General features: G+C 44.6%; 1 protein-coding gene across 1 annotated transcript in view; it reads left to right on the forward strand.

Annotated features, from left to right (window-relative positions):
• SDC2 (syndecan 2) overlaps positions 1-21,566 on the forward strand; it is a 102,004-nt gene that overhangs the window by 76,741 nt on the left and 3,697 nt on the right. The window contains exons 2-3 of the mRNA XM_004768523.3: positions 11,804-11,915; positions 18,044-18,177. Coding sequence (XP_004768580.1) covers positions 11,804-11,915; positions 18,044-18,177 — 246 coding nt within the window. The remainder of the gene's footprint in view (positions 1-11,803; positions 11,916-18,043; positions 18,178-21,566) is intronic.

Here is a 21,566-nt window from a genome sequence, read left to right on the forward strand (position 1 = left end):
CATCAAGTTTTATTTAGCACTCTTGAGTGCTAAATCACGGCAGAGGCCTTTGGTATGGCTTGCTTCGGAATGGATGGAATCAGCTGGCAAGCTGCTTTTATTACTGGATTCACTTGGAGAAAAATGCAAAATCTCCCTGAGATGGCCTGATATATTTTGACTCATAAAGATTTGCTTTTCTTTCCCCATATTTTTAGAAGACTAAGTGCTATGTCTCTTATGAAACGGTGCTTATGAATGTGTGTTCCAACTGGGATTTTTAATTATCGCTAGTGAATTACTGTGAATCAGCCTCATGTGGGGGCAAAAAAAGTAATGAAGTGCTCCTTTAAATAGATATTCCAGAGCACTCCTTAAATATTTTTTAATTGAGCAGGTAATTGAACCATCTTGCAGGCTCCTTCCTGCCTCTCATCCTCTGCACTCTCGTAACAGTATATACAGTTCCCTCGGCAAGGTGTCCGAATGTCTCCACATCTAGATTCTAATAGGCAGACATCTGATTCAGAAAGACAGAAGGCAATGCCAGGATGGGTTAGGTTACCTTTTGGAATTTTGGAAGCTTTGGCCACGTGGCAGCTTACACCACCAATGGCAAATGCATCAATGTTATCTTCACGTAAATTAGTCAAATATAGCACTTTGGCCCGCCAGCAGGAGCACTTTCTAAAATGCATTCGCTTAAAGACGGCACAGGTCATGGGACACACATAAACACCCTTTCTGTGAAGCATGTGCTTCTCTCCGGAAACTCCTGCTCCTGTCTCTAGTGTTGGGATGCAGCCTGGGGATGGCTCCAGCTTTTGGGAAATTTCATGCAGGGTCTGTGACGGATTTCGCAGTGGATTCTAATGATATCTTCAAGTCTTGTCCTGGTTTCTCTATCAAGGAAACCATTTCTTTAAAAGCTGCTTGGCCCTCATTGTTTTGTTTTGTTTTGTTCCCACTTGGTTAAAAAGTTTAACCCCGCTTAGTTAAAAAGTTTGCTCAAGAGCAATTACTTTATATAACAAAAAGAAATATGGGGCCTGGGGCTATGAGTCTAGGGCAGAATCAGGGTGGTTTTTTCCAGCAGAGATCAGGAATGTGAATAATCACTTGGGCATATCTGGCACTAGGTCCTAAAGGTCCACTGTTCACATTATTCAGAATGACTCCCCCCCCCCCCACACACACACCCAATCAGTGGTCTTATCCCCTTTGTATTTATCCCCTTCCTTCTTGTTTTGTTACTTTCATGTGGGTAAAGGCCGACACACTTTCAATCTTCCAGGATAAGGAACAAGCCACAAATGTCATCTTTGTTGAAAAAGCCCTCTTGGGTCAGGTAGTCACTGGGTCAAGACCAAGGCTTTCTGGAATTGGTAGGAGACACAGAATGGGAGGCTCTCCTTTCAGAGAGATGAGTGTAACAGAAGAGACTCTGAAAACCAGGAGCAGTGCTGAACATCTGGGGGCTCCCTTGGCATGTCAGCCCTGTAGGCCTGTCGGGGCATGGTGCTCCCAAGTTCAGGTTTTGGCCTCCACAAGCAGAGCCTAAACTGGAAGGGGAAACTTGCTCACTGAGAAACCCAGGCATTCTGACTTTGACAGGGAGCAGCTTCCTTGCTTTAAATAACCCAGGAGCCAAGAGTAGCTAGGAAGATGGGTAATGAAACCCAGGACCTTTTAGAACCTGGAATGTTGTGATTTGAATATCCATTCTGCTAGACCTTTTTTTCTTGTGATCTTATATGAAATGAATCCAAGTGGCCCAAGCACTGTGGGGTCGTTCTGTGGCATTCTGCTCAAGTGTGAGGTTATTTTGTTTCTAATGCTTGTCACTTACACACCTATATAATTGCATGTTGCCTTCTTTAGATTCTCTCTGTCTCTCTATAGGCACTTGTCCATGTTTGAATGCATGAGCTGTTGTTGAACTTCGAAAACTTGTTTGTACTGTTGATGTTAAAAGTTGGTCCCATGTGACTGTGTGACTCAATGGCTTTGTGCTTCCTATGTACTTAGCCCCATATATATGTGTACAAATGCAGTGATAGAATTAATTAGGAAAGAAATCGCTCATAAGCCACCATCCTCACCAGTGCACTCTCTGTGTGTGTGTGTGTGTGTGTGTGTGTGTGTGTGTATCTCACGACCCTGAGATCAAGACCTGAGCTGGGATCAAGAGTCAGACACTTAACCAACGGAGCCATCCGGGTGTCTCAGAACTCTCTTCATTTTCCATCCCCCTATCTGCCTTTGGCCAAATGATGTGAGATTTTAATAGAGTTGTAATATTAGGAGAAAGTAAAACAATATATACTTTTTAAATTTAATGTGTTGTCTAAATACTTTTTTTGTTGCTTTGTGGTATATGATTTTTTAATGGCTCCGTTGAGAAAGGTAACACATCCCATATAATTTACTGAGCACCCCCACCCCTGCACCTACCCATAGTTGGCATTTAGGTTGTCTCGGTGAATTTGTTTCAGGGTGGTAGTAAAGCCCTAACTCTTCCTCTGTTAGAATTTTTCCTTAGGATAATTCCTGAGAGTAGAATTATCTGATCAGATGGTATAAAAGATTTTGTATCTTCTTAAAACACCTTAGCAGTGTGCTACCCCAAGGGCCTGTGCCAATTTCTGTTAGTTGGCATCTTTTAAATAGTCCAGGTGTCTCTTTACAGGCCAGTAGTAAAGTGTCTCATATTCCTATTAGCATTCAAGCGCAGTGCTAGACCTCCAAGTAAGGTCTCCCCTGGAAATTGCATCCATCAGCCACTGCTGGCCTCAGCCCGCAGGTCCCTTCTCCGGCACCCCCTGGAGCCTGGCAGGGTGTGGTCTGCCCTTTGGACATAAGGTCTTTCCCATTTGTCAGTCCCATAGGCTTCCCACGGCATTCTGTCGGCCCCCGTGTAGGGTGGAGAATATACATGTTTGTGTCGTGGGGCCTGAAGTTGTCACAGTTGAAAACCCTGAGAGTGAATTATTAAATCTAAACCAGAGCCTGTTGGCTTCTTGTGCTTGACTTGGACTCTGTTCCATTATGGTAGTTTTTACAAAGCACTTCTGAATAAGAAAGAAATTCCAAATCTTCCCCTCCACCCCCAACTCCTGCTGCACTCCACCAGGACACAGAATCTCGTTATTTCAGTTAGACTATGTTAATACTGACCCTTTCCAGCACTTGGGACATTTCAGGTTAGGCTCACACGGCTTCTATATTTACTCCAGTCTAAACTGTGGTCATATGGATAACAAAATAAATACTGGAATATTCTCGTTTGGGAGGGGGAGAGGCAGCAATGCTTATAATAACATGGCTACATGTTATTGCCTTCCTCTGTTTGATATTCCAAAAAAGGAAAAAAGCACAACTTGGAGCACATCTGTAAGTAATGAACATTTTCCTTTTGTGTGTCATGCATATTCAACATTATCCCACTCAGAAGTCCCAGGCATTGCTTTAATGTACGTTGCTTTGCACAGTCGTATTTTTGTTGCCAACAAATATAATTCAGGTTCTTCCCTTCTCTCTCTGGATTAGGAATCTGAACCTTTTACCACAGACAGAAGTAAGAACTGTTAGTGTGTGAATTAAAATAAAAACTTAAAAAAAAAAAATCCGTGTGTCCTGCTTCCCTCTGCCCTCCCCCCAACTTGACTTCCACGTTGCCCAAGAGGAAGACTGGTTTTTGTTTAGCATTAGCAATAAACCAATTTCAGGAAGAGTATTTCTTAAAAGACATATTGATTGAATTTTGTAATTCGAATGTTTCAAAATCCAAAAGCTAGGAAATCAACCCGCTGTGAACCACTTTTAGGTTTTTTTGTTCTTTTGCCTTTTTTTTTTTTTTAAACAAAGAGGAGCGTTTCTACCATTAAGTACAACTTAACTCAGTGTTGTTTTTTAAATGCTCTTCAGCCATTTAAATGTTCTCCAAAGACTAACACTGTCTCTGGCTCATTGGAGGCATCCTTAATGAGTTGGCACTTTCTTCTAAGGTCAACACTTATCTTTATGGCTTCTCCTCGCAGTAGAGGCAGAATTGCAGGTTGTCTTTTTTTTTTTTTTTTTTTAAGATTTTATTTATTAGAGAGACGGAGAGAGAGCACAAGCAGGCAGGGAGGAGAGAGAGAAGCAGGCTCCCCTCTGAGCAGGGAGCCCGATGCAGGGCTCGATCCCAGGACCCCGGGATCATGCCCCGAGCTGAAGGCAGCCACTTAACCGACAGAGCCACCCAGGCTCCTCGTTGCTGGTTGTCTTTTTAAAGAGATCAGATACGACACTGATCTGGTTTTCCCAGATGTGAGGTGACCAGGTAACTTCATTAGACAGGATGGTTCTTTCCTTTCCCCAAATGGCTTTAAGCTTGGGTTCAGCCTTTCAGGGAAATGTGACCTCTTCCACTCTTTGTTGTACCTTTATCCTGTGCTGGCTCATGGAGCACAGTGCTAGGTCTGATAGAGGATGCAGGAAAATATCAGCCCCGTCCTGATTCTTGGACCTCTTCAAGGAATGTGCATTCTGAGTGGTAAGATAAGATTCCCCCTCTGTATCCCAACAGGAAAACCCCACCTGAGTGTTAATTACAAATGAGTGGTTCAAACTTGAAGAACTGTAGGAATTCCCTCATTTGCCGTGCCTCAGTTTGTTGCAAAAGGTTCACAGAACAAATTGGATTTCTCTATAGACTCGCCTGTAATTTTACATTAAAAAAGAATTTTTTTTTTTAAAGATTTTTTATTTACTTTTTGACAGATCACAAGTAGGCAGAGGCAGGCAGATAGAGAGGAGGAAGCAGGCTCCTTGCTGAGCAGAGAGCCCAATGCAGGGCAGGGCTCTATCCCAGGTCCCTGGGATTATGACCCGAGCTGAAGACAGAGGCTTTAACCCACAGAGCCACCCAGGTGCTCCCCCAATTTTTTTTTTTAATTTGCCATTTTTATAGGCAGCCCTGACTAGTCCTTCTCCCTCATGCTTCGTACCTACATGCGATTCTTCCTTCATGAAACCGAATGTTTTTTTTTTTTTTTCAGAATTTGGATTTATTTTTCCCAATATGTGCAAATAGATAATTTAGAGGCATACCTTGTTTCATTTTGCTTTTTGCAGGTATTGTGTTTTGGTTCTTGTTTGTTTGTTTTTTTAACAAATTGAAGGTTTGCCCCAACCCTGCATCAAGCAAGTTTGTCAGCGTCATTTTTTCTCCAACAGCATTTGCTCACTTGGTGTTCCTGTCACATTTTGGTAATTCTTGGAGTCTTTCATACTTTTCATTATTATACTTGTTACGGTGATCAGTGATTACAACTCACTGAAAGCTTGCATGCTGATTAGCATTTTTTAGCAATGTTTTATAATTAAGTTACGTAGATTGGTTTTTTTGGATATAATGCTATTGCCACTTAAACCAAACCTGCCATATTTCTGAGGCATGCCTGTAAATCCATTCCCCACTTTATGGAAGGTACCCTAAAGTGTTTCTTCAAAGGCTTTAGGGCTTCCTGGGTGGCTCAGTTAAGCGTCTGACTCTTGATTTCAGATCAGGTTATGATCTCAGGGTCCTGAGAAGTAGCCACACATTGGGCTCCCCACTCAGTGGGGAGTCTGATTCTCTCCCTCTCTGCCCCTCTCCCGACTTGTGCACTCAAGCAGGTGCCCGCTCTCTCTCTCTCTCTCTCTCAAATCTTTAAAAAAGAAAAAGTAAAACACTTTTAGCTTTCTTAAGTAAAGAATTTATCAATTTTCTTTCACGTATGACCTCACCTTTGACCTTGGCTTTTGTATGTATTTTATACAGGATGTTAGAGTAAGCCTGGGATTGTGATAAGGTACCAGGTAGTTGGCTGTAAACAAACCCTTAAAATACATGCTTGTAAATACAACAGTGTTTGCTTATAAGCTTACATAACCAGCAAAGGTCGCGTATTCAAGGACAACAGTATCTTTTTCCAACAATAAACATAGGGCCCTTTTCTTCTGTTACCTCTTTGGTTGGGATGGGATAGTTGGTAGAGAGGAAGGTATTACAGAAAGGAGTGGCCGTTGATACTCATGACTCCAGGCATCCTTCATATGGGGAATTTAGCGGACATGAGGCAGAGAAGGAACTTTTAAGCTAGAACTCTGACTCTTAACGTAGATTTTTTTCCTATCTAGGATGCCAAGAATGCTAATTCTGAAAGATGTTAAATAGGTATCCTGGAGGGAGAATTTCCATGGCCAGAGTTTGTAAGTGCTGGATCCAGCAGGTCAGTGTGACTCTATTGCAGTTCTTCTGGGGACCTTTATGATGATGAGGTGTGAATCACAGGAAGAGCAGGCAGGGAAGTAGTCACAGCGTGGCCAGCACTCTCAATGAGCATACACTTTGAAGTTCAGACTTCAATATGAATTCTGCTCCCCACTTCTGATCTGTATGTTTTTTGGGCAAACCTCAGTTCCTTGGTCTGCATTGGAGATTGCTGAGATGACTACATGTGCCAGTGCTTATAAAAAACACTTAGCACAAAATGCCTGGCACATAATAAACACTTAACAGTTAGCTACAACTAATCCTTTGGAACCCCAGGCTGAATGGCTCTGATATCTTCATGTTCTGGGGAATTACATTGTAACAGAAAGAGCCTAGAATTAAGTGTCCAGAGTCCTGGGCTCAAGTTTGAGCACCAACTCAACAGGATGATTTTAAACTGTTTTGCTCTGTTTGTTTACTTTTAAAATAGGGGATCTTGATGGCTGTCATGTCCAGTCAAGCTTTAAGATTAATGTTCCTTTGGGCTTTACCTAAGCCAGAATTGTCAAGTTCATCTGAAGGACACATGTGTCATCTCTGAATGACTATATGGGTGGAAATTTTAGGTAATTATTATTTATTTGTAGTGTATGTTAGCTAGTAACAAGATAGTTTACTAAGTCATCTCTGGAAAGATAAGCTAAAATTATAGCCAATTTGACTGACACTTTGTAATCACCATAAAAATTAATATACATTTCAGTCTAAATCAGGATTAGATGTGCCTTTATCCTAAAACTAAGAGCATTGTGTAGGTGTTTGTCTTCTAGGATGTGGTCCAGAATGTAATACTAGGCCACATGAATATTTATTTTTATATCCAAAGGGTGATTTTCTGAAGGTCAGTTGCAGGGATATCTGGTGTCCATAAATAGTTAGATTTTCTACTTTCTGACTTTGTTATTAACCTAAGTTGAAAGCGTAAAGTGAATTTAACACCTGCTGCTTTGAGCTTTAATTATCTTGACCACTGTTTATCGCTTGCACTAGTTTAAGGCAGTCAGAGGACATTCATCTAGTAGATAAGGCAGTGTATCTTTCAAGGAAGACCTCAGATTCCTAAATAACTGATTACCACACTGACAGTTTGAAACAATATTTGTTTGAGGTTTACTTTTTCTACGGACTATGTAGGTTTGTACAGTTGCTGTCTCACAGACAGACAGGTTGGGGATGGCACTAAAGCCAAGATCGGTGCATGGGTCTTTTATACTGTTACACTGAATTAACGTTCCTCTCTTCATTTATATTACAGATACCATAAGAGTTTGTTCTAAATCATTCTTTCAAAATACTGGTTTTTATCATCCTCAAGTATGTAAAGCCTGGGTCACCATTGCTTGCCTCAATTTTCCATTCTGAAAGGAGTTTATTTCCATGCAGAGGTCTTACATAAAGGAAATTGGTGTGACCAGGTCCCTTGAGTTTGTCGTGGAAACTGGGGTTTGGGTAGAGGAAATGGCAGCAGCCGACACCGGAAGTGCCGGTGAGACCCTCGCGTGAAAGCACTTTCAAAGCTGAGGACTTTTAATTTCATCCTGTAGGTGACAGAGAACCAACAGTAGGTTTTTAGCTGAGGTGATATATGGTGGCATTTAAGAAGTATGGTCTCAAACTTAAAGACTTAGCCGGTGGCCAAGTAAGGAGACCTTGGGAATTCACGGTCCAGGCCCAACATGGTGTGGTTGCTGCAGTTTGGGGGCTCCGGAAGGAGGGGAGCAGTTAGGGTAGAAGCAGGTATGTATCTTGCCTGCCTTGAGGCATTGTGGGATACCAGACTGAGGCAGTGGTGCGTTCTCTGGGAAGAACTGCCGCCTCCTCGGAGGCAATTAATTTAGTGCTTTCCAGGTCCTGTGGCTGAAGGTGGTGTGAAGCGTCCGCCTTTACCTTGGTTTGCAGGAGATTTTCCTCCTCGCTATACCTAATAGCTTTCCACAACTTCCCTCTGCTCTCCTGGATTCACATCTTGCATCAGCCAAGGGGGACAAGGTCTGAAAAACCAGCTCTATTTTCCTTCCAGCTCGTACTCAGCCCTGTTAGCTAACAGTATTGGCACAGCCTCACAGAAAGGGTCGGTCCCAAATTCAACAACATCGTTATGAAATCCTCTAGTTGGGCTGCTGCTCAAGGCTGCCGGGCTGTGCCTGTGAATGTTCTCCCCATTCCCTCAGTCCACTGGCTGTGTCTCATTGAGCAAGAGGGTGCTCAGAGTGTGTCCTGGGGTTTTCTGCTTAGCGAGGCAGGTCACACTCGGCTAGGTGTAAAAGCAGGAGTCTTGAGTCACCCCTCTCCATGGCTTTCGTATCTTGCCCCAGGGGAGTGTGTGTGCATAATCCATTTCTCTCTCCAGGCATGGCGAGTGCAGAAATTCAGCCCAGAATGTGGTACCCCCACCAAAGGCATTTGTCATATTTGGAAAGGCCTTTTTTTATTTAAAGGAAAGACAGTGGAGGTATTCTTTGAGCATTGTCTGCTGCAGGGTGAAAAAGGGCCCAGCTTGTTACGATATTAGACTCTGTGGAAGGATTTTGGTAATTCCTCCTCTGTGCTGGGTGCCCCTGACGTCAGAGCAGGAGATAACTGTGGGTTTGATGTAACAATTATTTGCATGACACTGGAGGATGGAGGAGCCAGGTACCTCTAGTCGCCCTCGAACCCATGAAACTTCCTGTCCGCACCACAGCCATGCTGGAGCCCGGTAGACCCTGAGTGGCTGAGGGCAAGCCAGTGTTTCCCGACACACCCACGCTTCCTTCCTGAGTCCTGTAGCTGCTTAGACCGGGCAGCTTTGTCAGAGGGTTGTCCTGTGGAAGTCCGTTGCTTGTCACACCTACCCAGTGTGGTTGGACTTTGCGGTGGCCAGAATTCCCTGGGAGACGTGTTTGGCCCCTCTGCCTGTCTGTCATGACAGATGTGTCAGAACCGAGAACGAACTCACCTAATGAAAAGAAATTCAGTTTACCCATAGGGATTAAAATATCTTCGTGTTACCATGCCACCTCCAACGTCTTGGACAGAGCCAAGAGGAAAATGAAATCAATGTTAAGAAAAGACAAATAGGTTTCTCATATGTTAAAAGATACATTGACTTACGTCTTAGACTCTAGGTTATTTAAGATGATGCGATGCAATGCGTAGGGGAGGTTTGGGGCAGACCATCTCCCAGGCTTAGAATGGAGAGATCTTAACTGGAGGAATCCTGGAGGTCCCCTGCCATGTACTGACTCTGAAACCCAAGTCAAAGGCCTGTTTGTTTTAGGCAATCTCAATCAGTTGACAAATATTTATTGTAGCCATGCACTTTGAGAGAGGCAGGGAGCATGCTAGGTCATTGAAGACTGGCCTTAAGCAAGTTGTACCCAGCTGAGGGGCAAGAGAAAATACACATGAAATGATGAGAAATAACAGTAGGTATTTAGGGCTTAAACTGTTCATGTGCTATAAAGTCCAAAATCGCAGTGTACAACTACAGGACCTCCAGGGACTGGGGACGTCAGAGCCTATTTCCTAGGTAGGATTTGAGAGCAAGAATGAGACGGTCCCCCAGATGACTGTCATGGGACAGAGTTTAACATAAGCAGGACTGATAGTGCATTCCAGTGCTAGCCCCAACGGCCCAAACAGCATTTACTAAGCACCTACTATATATATACACTAAGTACTGTGATTGCGGGGAGCGGGGGTGGATTAGAGGGGAGGTACAGTCCTTGCCCTCAGAGCGGCAGGGAGTTGGCGAGGGGTCAGATAAGTTTACTGTTGAGCTGCGGAACCATCCTGATGTGGTTCACGAGCTTTGGGACTTACTGCCTGGAAGGGTGACGATAACCTTGGAAACCCATGTGATGCAGGATGGCCTCCGATCGCAGAGGTCAGCTCTGACCATTCTAGCAGAAAACTGCCACCAGGCTCTTGGCTCAGGGTGGTCCCTCGATGCCTGCCAGCCACTGGAGAACCAGTCCTAAGGATCTCTGTGCTCAACGTGCTAGTGAAGCTCACACAAAGGAAGCTTCCGTGCTTTTCTGCCGGTTGGCACCGAGGCCCTGTGGAGAACACGGGCTCAGGTTTATGTGGCTTCGCTTCTCTAAGCAGCTGCTGAAACCTGAGAGAATAAAGGAGGGCTGTGGGGGAGAGCTGGACCCGTCTGTCTTCCTAGGAAGGTTCCAGTCAGGGCAACCGCTGGAACAAGAGAGTTTTATTTTCAGAGGAAATCTAATGAGAGCCAATGTAGTAAGGGAGACTTTTTATAATTCATCTTAGGAGCAAACATTCAGTTTTATTAATATTTAAAAATAGGACAATAATGAGTGTTGCCTGTTTTTGAGCGCAAATGTTTAGAATCTGACTGTCTGCTTTGTTTCTGGGTTTTCCTGAGATACTGGTGGGGAAAATACCAATTTACTAAAACCAGTTTTAAAAAAAAAATGAGGGGCGCCTGGGTGGCTCAGTGGTTTAAGCCTCTGCCTTCTCAGGTCATCATGATCCTAAAATCGAGCCCCGCATCAGGCTCTCTGCTCGGCAGGGACCTGCTTCCCTCTCTCTCTCTGCCTGCCTCTCTGCCTGCTTGGGATCACTCTCTGTCAAATAAATAAATAAATAAAATCGTTTTTAAAAAAAAAAATGATATGTCTACTCTGCCTTCCATTCATGTGAGTTACTCTTCTGGCCAGGATGAGGTTGAATTTTAATACAAAAACGCTTATTGAAGAGCTCAGAAGCTGTAAAGCTGGCCTACTTTGAGAATGATCTCTCTTCATATGAAGTGTGTGATTTGCTGGTTCCAAGTGCCAGTAATATAAAAAGAATGTGCTCATGTGGCTTTATCTGCATTTGTCATTAAGGCTCTGCTAAGCCAGTGAACCCTAGACATGGGCTCCGGGAGGGCTTTGGCTCTTGTCAGAGGAGCCCCCTGGGGACTGCTGCCTGCAGGGTGCCCTCCCGCCTGGCGTCTGCACGGTCCAGGCTCCCGGGACTCCTGGGGAGCTCTTGGCCACAGTGACAAAGCCCTGAGGATGGCCAGGCCTGCAGACGTTTGGTGGGCCTTGATGGCTCCCTGGGTGATTTGGCCTGAGTGGGGATAATACTGTTGTATTCATCCCCAAGAAAGTCTTAAATAATCTGGGTGTTTGGTAGTTCTCCAGCAAGGGAGCCCCACAGTGACCTTGTGACAGAGAGAATGCCTGAGCTGGCTTTATAACTAGCATTGGGACCACTGAAACTCAGACAGGTTTAGTGGAATATAATGAAATAAGCCCCTGATAGGTGCTTAGGTCTCTGAGCTGTTTCTTTCTCCTGGATTAGGCTATGGAAGCTTCCCTTGGGGGCGAGAGGTTTGCCTGTGGTCAGCCGGGGACTTGGTCTGCGTTATCAGGATGTCCTCAGGAAGCGGAGGGGCCGGAAATGTGGGTTCGGAGGGCTGGAGGAGACAAGGGGTAGCCACTGTGGCGTAAACCTGAACGGTAAGCTTAAAACGAGCGTGTTTCTGGATCTCTCACCATCCTGAATCCCTTCTCGTTCTTTTCTCAGAGAGCAGAGCTGACCTCTGATAAAGACATGTACCTCGACAACAGCTCCATCGAAGACGCTTCGGGAGTTTATCCTATCGATGATGACGACTATGCTTCTGCATCAGGTTCAGGTAAGGCCGGCTCCTGCCGGGAGCGCTTCTGTTCTTCATGCTGGCGTGTGCGCGTGCTCATGCACACACACACACGCACACGTACACACGCGCACATGCACACGCACACGCACTCCTGGGGCTTATTTCAAGGAGACAGGCAGGATGCATGGTGGGTAAGGACACACCTTGGGAGCCAGAATGCCTGGATATATTCTAGTATTCTAGCGTCCGTCACTGAAGCTGTGAGGTCTCGGGACTGTGTTGGACTTGGCTGAGTCTCCGTTTCTGCCTTCATACAATGGAAAGTAGGGATAGTCTCTGTCATCTAGGTTGTTGCGAGGCTCAAAGGGGTTAACACCTCTTGAGCTCTTAGAGTTTGGTGCTTGGCAGGTAGTCCTTTTCCTGTTAACATTAGTTTTAATTTTATTACGAAGGCTTTCAGAGCGATAAAAGTGGAAAGCCACCCTTAAAGAAATCCCTCAGACATGAGTTTCTTGAAGGCACCAACCCAGTGTTCCCAGAGTATGCGTGAAACCAAAAAGAGTTGTGCTGGCTTACTCAAGAGGAGGAGGGAGAATGTATCAGCCCAGCAAAATGAGGATACAGTGATATCCTCGTTCCCCTAGTATATCTGTAATCTATGACCTCAGTAATGCTGGATGACAAAACACTCCAAAATGTACCAGCTAAAAACAACAGCTGTTCGTTAGCTTATTATTCTGAGGATGGCAGCCTAGGCTGGGCTAACTGGACCCACTTGCATGTTCATGGTCATCTGTAGGCTGGGTTTGCAGCTTTACTGATGTTGGTTGTGCTTTGTCCCAGCTCTGGGCAGACTTGGCTTTGGTGTGCATAGTCTCTTCCTCCTCTAGCGGCCAGCCATTTGTTGAAGGAAGGATGCAGAGATCATAAGAGAGCACATGGAAGTGTGCAAAGTCTCTTGCACACTAGGCTTAGAATTGGCACAGCAACCCTACCACACTTTATTAGTTAAGAGCAAGTCACAGGCAGCCCAGACTCCGAGTCTTCTTTAAGATTTTATGTATCCATTTGACAGAAGAGAGAGACAGGGAGAGGGAACACAAGCAGCGGGAGTGGGAGAGGGAAAGCAGGGAGCCCGATTCAGGGCTCCATCACAGGACCCTGGGATCATGATCTGAGCTGAAGGCAGATGCTTAACAACTAAGGCCTCCCAGGTGCCCCGCAGACTCTAAGTCTTGACGAAAGGATGTACAAACTCATGTTACCGAGGGATATGGACACAAGGTGGGGGAGTAAAGGATTCTGGCATTTCTGCAATCTACCACACGTGAAATATATCACCTGTACCAGGAATGCCCGCCCCCCCCCCCCGCCAATAGGTGAAAAGGAAGAAAACCTTGTGCATATATTCAGCAAATAATCAAGTCAGAAATTTGAGGTCAGGAGTGTGCTAGGAAAGTCTTATCCAGGACCTTTCTTGCTTGGTTTTCACTGTAGATTCAACAGATGGTAAAAGTTATGCTGAACGTAGATGTCCGAAATCAGACTGGCCTGAGCTTCAGGATGACCCAGAGCAGACTGAAATCAGTTGTTGAGGTCTACCTGTATAGAAGTGAGTGTTTTAAATTGGAAACCAGCAAGTCTGAGAAAGGCGAGAGAGGTAGTGGCTGACCTAGTAACAGTGAGCTTACGGTGCAATTCGAATGTAAAAATAGCCCTAGATATTCTTGGGGAAGTGATATATACCACACATGCAGAATAAGTGTGGAAAGAGTTGTTCTCCGTAGCCCACAACGCTATTAATATCTTTCACTCTTGGCACCTCTTTTTTTCCTTTAGCACCTCAAAAGTGCTTTGTAACTATCTTCAAAATGTCCCAAGAGATCATAAATATGGACCCCCTTTTCCTCCCCATTTCATAGATCTTAGAATCCAAGAGTTGTTAGATCTGCAGACATTGTCCAAGTCATTTTCCTGACTTCTGCCAGGATTGTCCTGAAGTTTAATAGAAAGAAAGCAGGTACATCATCCGGCTTCTCTGCCACCGGAGCAGGTGAAAGGACTTTGGAATGGGTCATTTGAAATCGAGAATACACTAATCAGATAGAGCTAAGCCTTCACTGAGATCCACATTGCTTTTGCCTTGGCTCCAGCTCTGGGCAGAGCATTGCAGCAAAGAAGTGCATCATTCTAGACTTTGGAGACCCCCTGGCACTGCTTAAAGATCTACTGATTCACAGCTTAACGGTAGTAGTTCTAGTTGTAACTGGAATTCGTAAAGCCTGTACTGTGTCTGTTGTTACACTTCAAATATCTCTATAAGGACAGATTGTTACCCTCTTCAGTCTTCACGTGGGAAAGCCCAAGACACGGAGAGATTGAGTAACTTGCCTCAGATCACACTATCGGAGAGTAATGGAGCTGGACTAAGGGCTGGGAAGTCAGACTCGAGAGTTCCTTTTTCCTCCTTTGTTGACCTGCCTCGTATGTCATAATAAGTTACTCTAGAATTAGGGCACCCTGTCTAGCTGATGCCCAGTCCCAGCTGGAAACTGGGATTCCTCGGGGTTTTGACTAGTGTGCCCTCTGTCCTCACTCCTATCTTAGCTATCTAATGGGAAAGCAAATGGACCGGAGGAAAATGGTCAGAGGCCTAGAGGATACTTCACAGGTGAGGAGATGGGCCATGATATTGGTGGACTCAAGAATGGACATTAATGAATATGAGCACTCCAGCCACTCATTGTATGCCAGACTTATACCATCTTCTTGGGACATAGGGAGGAAAAGGACTTTGGTCCCTGTCTTCAAGGGACCAAGAGACTGAGAGAAATGCAGAAATGAGAAAAAATAATTGCACCACAATGTCCTGAGTGACGTAATATGGAGAGTGCTGTACAACAAAAATTTGAGTCAAACATAGAGTTCTGGTTAAAAATGGTGGATGGAACACACGTACTTTCCAATGCCCAACTAAGCTGTCAATAAAGGAATTGGTCCTAAACTCACAAGGACACATAAAACAGGAGAGGAGACCAAAGCCATGATGTGTTGAAGGCTGGGAAGCAGATGGTCTTGTAATGGAGAGAGAGGGGATGATGTTGATTCTGGGCAAGATGGCACCAGCAGCAATTTCCCAGTTGGAAACAGGCTCTGGGGTGGGATGTCTCAGGCCATGGGAAACAAGGAGAGCTTGCAAGTCAGGGATGATGGAGATATGATCCTGGGGGCTCCCAGGTCTCTGGTTTGGGCAGGGCGGCCATCTATTTGAATAAAGATGATAAATACAGTAGAAGAACTAGCCAAGGCAGATCGCTCCTCTGTCTCTGATGGAAGAAGGCTAGCTTGAGGGAATTGTCGACCTTACAAAAATCTCTTCTCTCTCACAACAGAGCCTCCTACTTTGGTGATTCGTATTTGTAACTGTTATGAACGAAGGGCGTCTTGAAAGCCCTTAATGGACAATTTTTCATTTGGCATTGGCAAAAATCTTTTGTAAGGAAATGATTCATTGCAGGAACAAATCAAGCGTATTATGTGTAAGACTTTGATAGAAAATCAGGTGGGCCGATAGAAAAGAGCAGTGTTTCTGGAGCCGTCATTGTTATTGATGTATTTACATACTGCTATTTTATGTGTACAGTGCTTTCTGATATCTGTCACATGCAGACGTCTAAGAGTGAGTTATCCCCATTTTACACCTGAAGACACTAAGACTTCCAACATTTCTCGCCCAAGGTCACACAGCTAAATATGTCGGAATCAGTGCTGGACTTGTTTTTAATGCCAAATCCTGTGTTTATTTCAAATATACCCTACCATTTCTTCTCTGAGGATGAGTGTACGTGCTCAAGTTAAAGGAGAGAGTTGATAGAATATTTTTAAAAATGTGACTTTAAACAGAAATAAAAGCAACACAGTCACAGCTCTTGCCCTGTTTCTAGCATGTTACCTCTTCTGCACTGCTTATTACGTTACCTGATTCTGTGAGGAATTCGGAGGTATTCATTACTCGTTCCTGTCTGAGGAAGCGGGTTAGTTTGAGGTAGAGAGTTTGAGTTGTTATACGTTTGACAAATGATCACTTAAAAAGAATGTTGTATTTGAATGTGAGAAATTCTCAGATGCTATTCTGGTGGTCAAAAGGCCAAAAGCAAAAAAGAGTGTCCAGGTGGCAGTTGGTGGTTAGTCACTGTTGAACAAATACTGGATCGGAGCCTGTATGTGCTGGGGAGTCTGTCAGGCACTCAGAGAGCAAACCAGAGCAAAACAGAGGCTTCAGAGAGGCCAGAGCCTTGCAGACCTTCCAGTCTCATTATGGGGGGGTCGTGTGGGGGAGATGACTACTTCATTCAGTAGCCTAGAAATAAATACATGATTACACATCTGTGGTAAATGTACTTCGGCTAAGAAAGCCATTTAACAGAGGACTCTGTAATATGGAAGGGAGAACAAACTGGGGAATGACCATTGTGCTGAAGTCTAGAGGTGAATGAGGAGTTGGTCAGATGAGGGCTTCCAACAGGCCATCAGGGAACAGGCGAGAGGGGAAAGTGATGCTCAAGGAAGCTAGAAAGTCAAACATAAGAGTTCTGGTTAAAAATGGTAGATGGAACACACATACTTTCCAATGCCCAACCAGGTCCAGCCAGGGCTGGACCATGCAGGACTGGACTGAGGCATTTTCTTTTCATCTCAGGAGCAGTGGGGTACCGTTGTAATGGTTTTAAACAGAAGGGTGATGGGGTCACAGCTGGTCTGTGGGCAGAGGACTGAGAGGGGGTTCTTGGGAAGAAGGCAGGTCTGGTGGCTTATGGGTAGATCACAGTGGAGTGGATCAGACTGGTGGTTCTGGAACTGTGGAAAGGTGGTGGGATGAAGACCTATTAAAGTAAAATCCCAACTAAGGTGATCAGTTCAAGGTGGGGTAAGGAAGAAGTCAGGGTTGTGATTTATAAGACTGGAGGATTCCGTCCACTGCCAGGTAACAACAGGTCGACAACCGGGTTTGTGGGAGGATGGGGGTGAGGGGTGGGGGGCGGAGAGGAGATTGTGAGCTCTGTTTTGAACATTGAGAGGTGGACAAGCAGGCCAGTGGCGTATGTAGGTCTCCATTTCAGAGTGTTAATTAAGCTAATGTTATAAACTTTGGTTTCCTTTGTATTTAGATAGTAATTGAAGCCAGGAGTGTGAGGGAGGGAGAAAACAGCCTAGGGCAGAACCTTAAGGGACTCTGATATCTAGCATCCAGGTCTAAAGAGAATGAGCTGAAGGCAGAGGCTTTAACCACTGGATCAAGTCCCGCATCGGGCTCTCTGCTGAGCAGGGAGCCTGCCTCCTTCCCCCTCTTTCTCTCTTTTCTCTCTGCCTACTTGTGATCTCTGTCTGTCGAAAAATAGATAAATAAATCTTTAAAAAAAGAGAGAGAGAGAATGAGCCTGCAAAGGACACTTAAAAGAGTAGCCCAAGAGGTATAGGGGGAAACTGTGACGTCAAAGTTCTAGAAGTCCAAAGAACATATGAAGAAGGAGATGATCATTGACCGGTGTCCAGTGGTGCGAGGGGCGTCTCGTTAGAGGAGAGCCACTCTGGAAAACGGCTTTGGATATGGCAGCACAGAGGACGTCGGTGACCTTATTGACAAATGTCACCGATAGCATGATGACATGGGAAATCTGACTAGAAGGAGGCCAGCAGAGTGCATTGCTGGTGAGGAAGGGAGCTCTCGTGAGGATCCACCATGCCACTGGAAAAGTCTGGCTATAAAAGAGGGGAAAGAGAGGGCAAAGAATAAAGGGTCTGCTGCGGGAGAGTCTGCCTTTCTTATTGTTATGTCGTGTTTGAAAATGAGAAATGTAGCGTATTTCAGCATAGGAAAGGAAGAAATCTTGTGGGCAGGAGAGATTTGAACATGGAAGTAAAAGAAAGCTGCTTGAGAGCATTGGGGATGGTATTACAGAAAAACACCAGGCTGCCCGCAGATCACTCTGAAATCACCTTGTCGCAGTGGAAGCTGCGGGAAGGTAGTGTGGGATCCTTGGGGAGTGGGTGGTTTGGAAGCACCTGACCCTGTCCGCGTCCACCCCACACAGCACTCTCTGCTCATAGAGAAACCTGTGTTGGGATTCCTGTGCTCCGCTCACCTTTGCCTGGTTTTTTCCCAGGAGCTGATGAGGATGTAGAGAGCCCAGAGCTGACAACATCCCGACCACTTCCAAAGACAGGGTTCACGAGTGCTGTTCCGAAAGTGGAAACCACGACACTGAAGATACAGAACAAGATACCTGCTCAGACGAAGGTGTGTTTGTTTGGCATTGTGTTAGCAGGTTCTTGTAAATGATTTTTTAAATTGCCCAGAATGTTCCTTTTGGGATGCCCCGTTTAAAGTGGTGTAAGGATGCATGGTCTTTTCATTATATTGCTGTGAATGGCTCTTCCTTACTCTGCATGATCGTTTTGACATTTACCCACCTACTAGTTCGTTGTTTTTGTTAGAACCATACAATATGTAGCCTTTTGAGACTGGCTTCTTTCTCTGAGCAATACACATTTAAGGCTCCTCCATTTAAGGTTCCTCCGTGTCTCTTCCTAGCTTGGGAGGTCCTTCTTCCTACTGCTTTTATCATCCAGGCCTAGCTTATATGTGGGTATCTTTTATAGGATGCTCCTTCTAGGATGTTTTCTGTTTATTTGGGCTTCAGCCAAGAAAATTTGTTTTCATTTCATAAAGAATTTATTCTGAGTTTAAACCATTGTGAACTTTTATGTGTGCTAAAACGGGTTATGGAATAAGGACACTCCAGGTACCTGTCTCATTATTTCTGAACGTCTCCCTTAGGCCTATCATCAGTGGCCTACAGACTTTGCCCTCTTTGAGTGATAATGATGCCTGTGGTTACATCCCAGTATATTCATTTTAAGAGCTGAGTTATTAAGAAATAAGCTCTTTGGGTTTAGAACACAGCAAAATTACTAGCTAGTGAAAACTGAGACAGGTAATTTTGGCTGTATAGTCATGATATTGTAATTAGTTGACTAGTCACTATTGGGTGAGCTATTGAAGTTGGAAAATGCAAATGAAAGTCTGAAGAAGGGGTGCCTTGGTGGTTCAGTCTGGCTCTTGATTTCAGCTCAAGATTTCAGGGTCCTGGGATCAAGGCCCGCGGCAGGCTCAGTGCTCATCATGGTGTCTGCTTGTCACTCTCCCTCTGTCCCTCCCCCTGCTCTGTGTGCTGTCCCTCATGCACACTCTCCCAGATAAATAAAATCTTTTTTAAAAAAATGTCTGAAGAAGGTCTAGGCTTTAAATCCTGCATCTGGTCAAATTTCTTATCTCTCTGAGCCATTCCTCATGGGTCCTTGAGAGGATTAATTGTGGGTGCATAGAGCATGTCACCTGAGACCCAGTACCCAGAAACACAAGTGTCCACTTTGAGAACTCACTCATCCTTTGGTTGGAAGTGAGACACTGCCAGGTTTTCATAGGAGAGAGGGCATGGAAGGCCATCTCCTGTCGATAGCGACGTGTCTTCTCTGGAGGAAGAGGTGCCCCCCCCGAAAGGGTAGGAACACATGGGGGCCATCGCACGCTTTCATTTTCCTCCCTTTGTCAGAGGGCACTGGTTTTCCCTCCCAGCCCCAGTGTACCCCCAGGACCTGTGAACAGGAGTGTGAGGGACAGAGCTACATATGTTTCCACAGAAGGGAAGGAGCCATGCTCTGTCCTCTGTAGCTTGAAGTGTGCTCTCCAGGGTTAATAAGATGGGCCAGTTCCTGTTGGTGGCAGATGAACTTCCGGGCCAGGTCATAGGGGAAAAGGAGAAGCCCTTTGAACCCTGAGGCAGATGTACCTCACATGTTCTGGCTCCACTCATGGTAGCTGCTCCATAAACATGTGAAGTTGAATGAATGAAAGAAGGATAAGAGAAGGGGAGAAATGAGAAGTAATGGGTGTGATTGATGGTTGGATGGGGAGAGGGTCCTCAAAATTGTGCGGCAGTTATCCAGTGTGGCCATTGAAGGACGCATTTGGTATTACCACAGTTTTGTTTGACCACTTGTGACTGAATCTCTTGAAGTCAGTGACTGTCAGGATCCAGTAGCTTGAGGCAGGAAACTCCATTTTGGCTTTCAGGGGTCAAGAGTTACATCCTAAGCAAAACCTAATGTGACAGTAGTGTTCTGGTCAGTTGACAGGAGTGGATTGAAAATGGATTTAAATTTTTAAAAATTGGCTTTAAGGAAGTAATTGTGTGAGATCTAGATAAAGAAGATAGATGTTTGGCAGATGAGCTGAGAAATTCAGAATCCCCAAACATTTTAACACATATTTATCTGCCTAGTATCATTTGTATTCAACGGAGTCATCATTCATCTCTTCATGAGAGGTTTATTAAATGCTGCTCATTATGTGTCAAACATTATTCTAGGTACTGATAATGATAATATTGATAGTGAATATTATTAAGTGATTTCATTTTCTATCTTATAGTTACATGGCGGTACAACTAAATTAAACATTGCCTCTAGGATGCCATTAACATAGACTGCTTTCAAATGGGTCTGACAGAGGCATCAGTGTCACTGTCACAGATATTCTGTCTAGTTTGTTGTAAATTTATGTGACAGAAATAAAAAGAACACAGTTGTTTGTTGAAGCAGAGCATTGCTTGCAGTCTTTGACTTCTCATACATTTCCACAGCATCAAAAACACCAGACATGGATGTGACAGATCTTTAATTGACTTCGTTTAATCATCTATGGTGCCTTTTTATAATTTCATCTTGCACATACATACAAGAGCTAAGGTATTTCAGATTCGCTCTGTACTGTAGAAATAATTCTTCTTGGTCAAACCCTTGCTTCTGTACAATAAAGTGTTTCAGTGTAAAGAACGAATGTTGCATCCAGAGCACCTGGAAGCTTGTGCACGGATGGAGTATCCCTATTCGTGCATGGTGACCCCAGCTTGTGGAGACTGCCTGTCCCCATACCCACAGACACCCAAAATGCAGAAGCAAAGTCAGAGGGAATTGTGTCAAGTCTCACAAATGATTATAGAGACTCAGAAAATCTGAGGGGATTCATGGGATTCATCATAGTAATGGGACACAAAGATGTGGCTAAGTTAAACTCAGTCTCTCATATCACAGTAGCTGCTATATCCATCTTAGTCACCACAAGAACTCCTTTACCCTTTTCCCTAGTGATAAGCCTGAGTAGCCACCTGGTTGAGTTTTTGCTTCCCTTTCCTAACTGCTGGGAGCAGTGCTACTGAGCAGTGAAAAGGATATTACGTGAGAACCTAGAGAATCCATCCGCTCAGCTCTTGAGCGGTCTGTCCTTCACCGTGCCAGTTAGTAACAAGTTTTCCATGGGAAGAATGAAGAAAATGCAGGCAAAATGCTGCCAGTGAGCTTCTCTTTTCTGCTGTATTTTGGTTCACAAAGACCTGGGAAGACCTTTCATGTTTTCTTGTTTCAGTAATGTAGATCGTAGTGAATGGGTGCATGCTGGGTGCGTGTTGTACAGCAGTGAAATAATTCTCTGCAGCCTGTGCTTTCTATAAGTCATGCCAGGTTGAGGTTTAAGGGTATAGGGTTTCTTGCAGTTTGGGGAAGCGTTGACAGACCTTCTTTATCCCACTTGATGATATGAATGCCATCTTCATTGGAAGCTTAGTGCTC

Source organism: Mustela putorius, unplaced genomic scaffold (genome assembly GCF_011764305.1).
Source record: "Mustela putorius furo isolate JIRA1106 unplaced genomic scaffold, ASM1176430v1.1 tig00000228_pilon_pilon_pilon, whole genome shotgun sequence".
In the NCBI taxonomy this organism is placed as follows: Eukaryota; Metazoa; Chordata; class Mammalia; order Carnivora; family Mustelidae; genus Mustela; species Mustela putorius.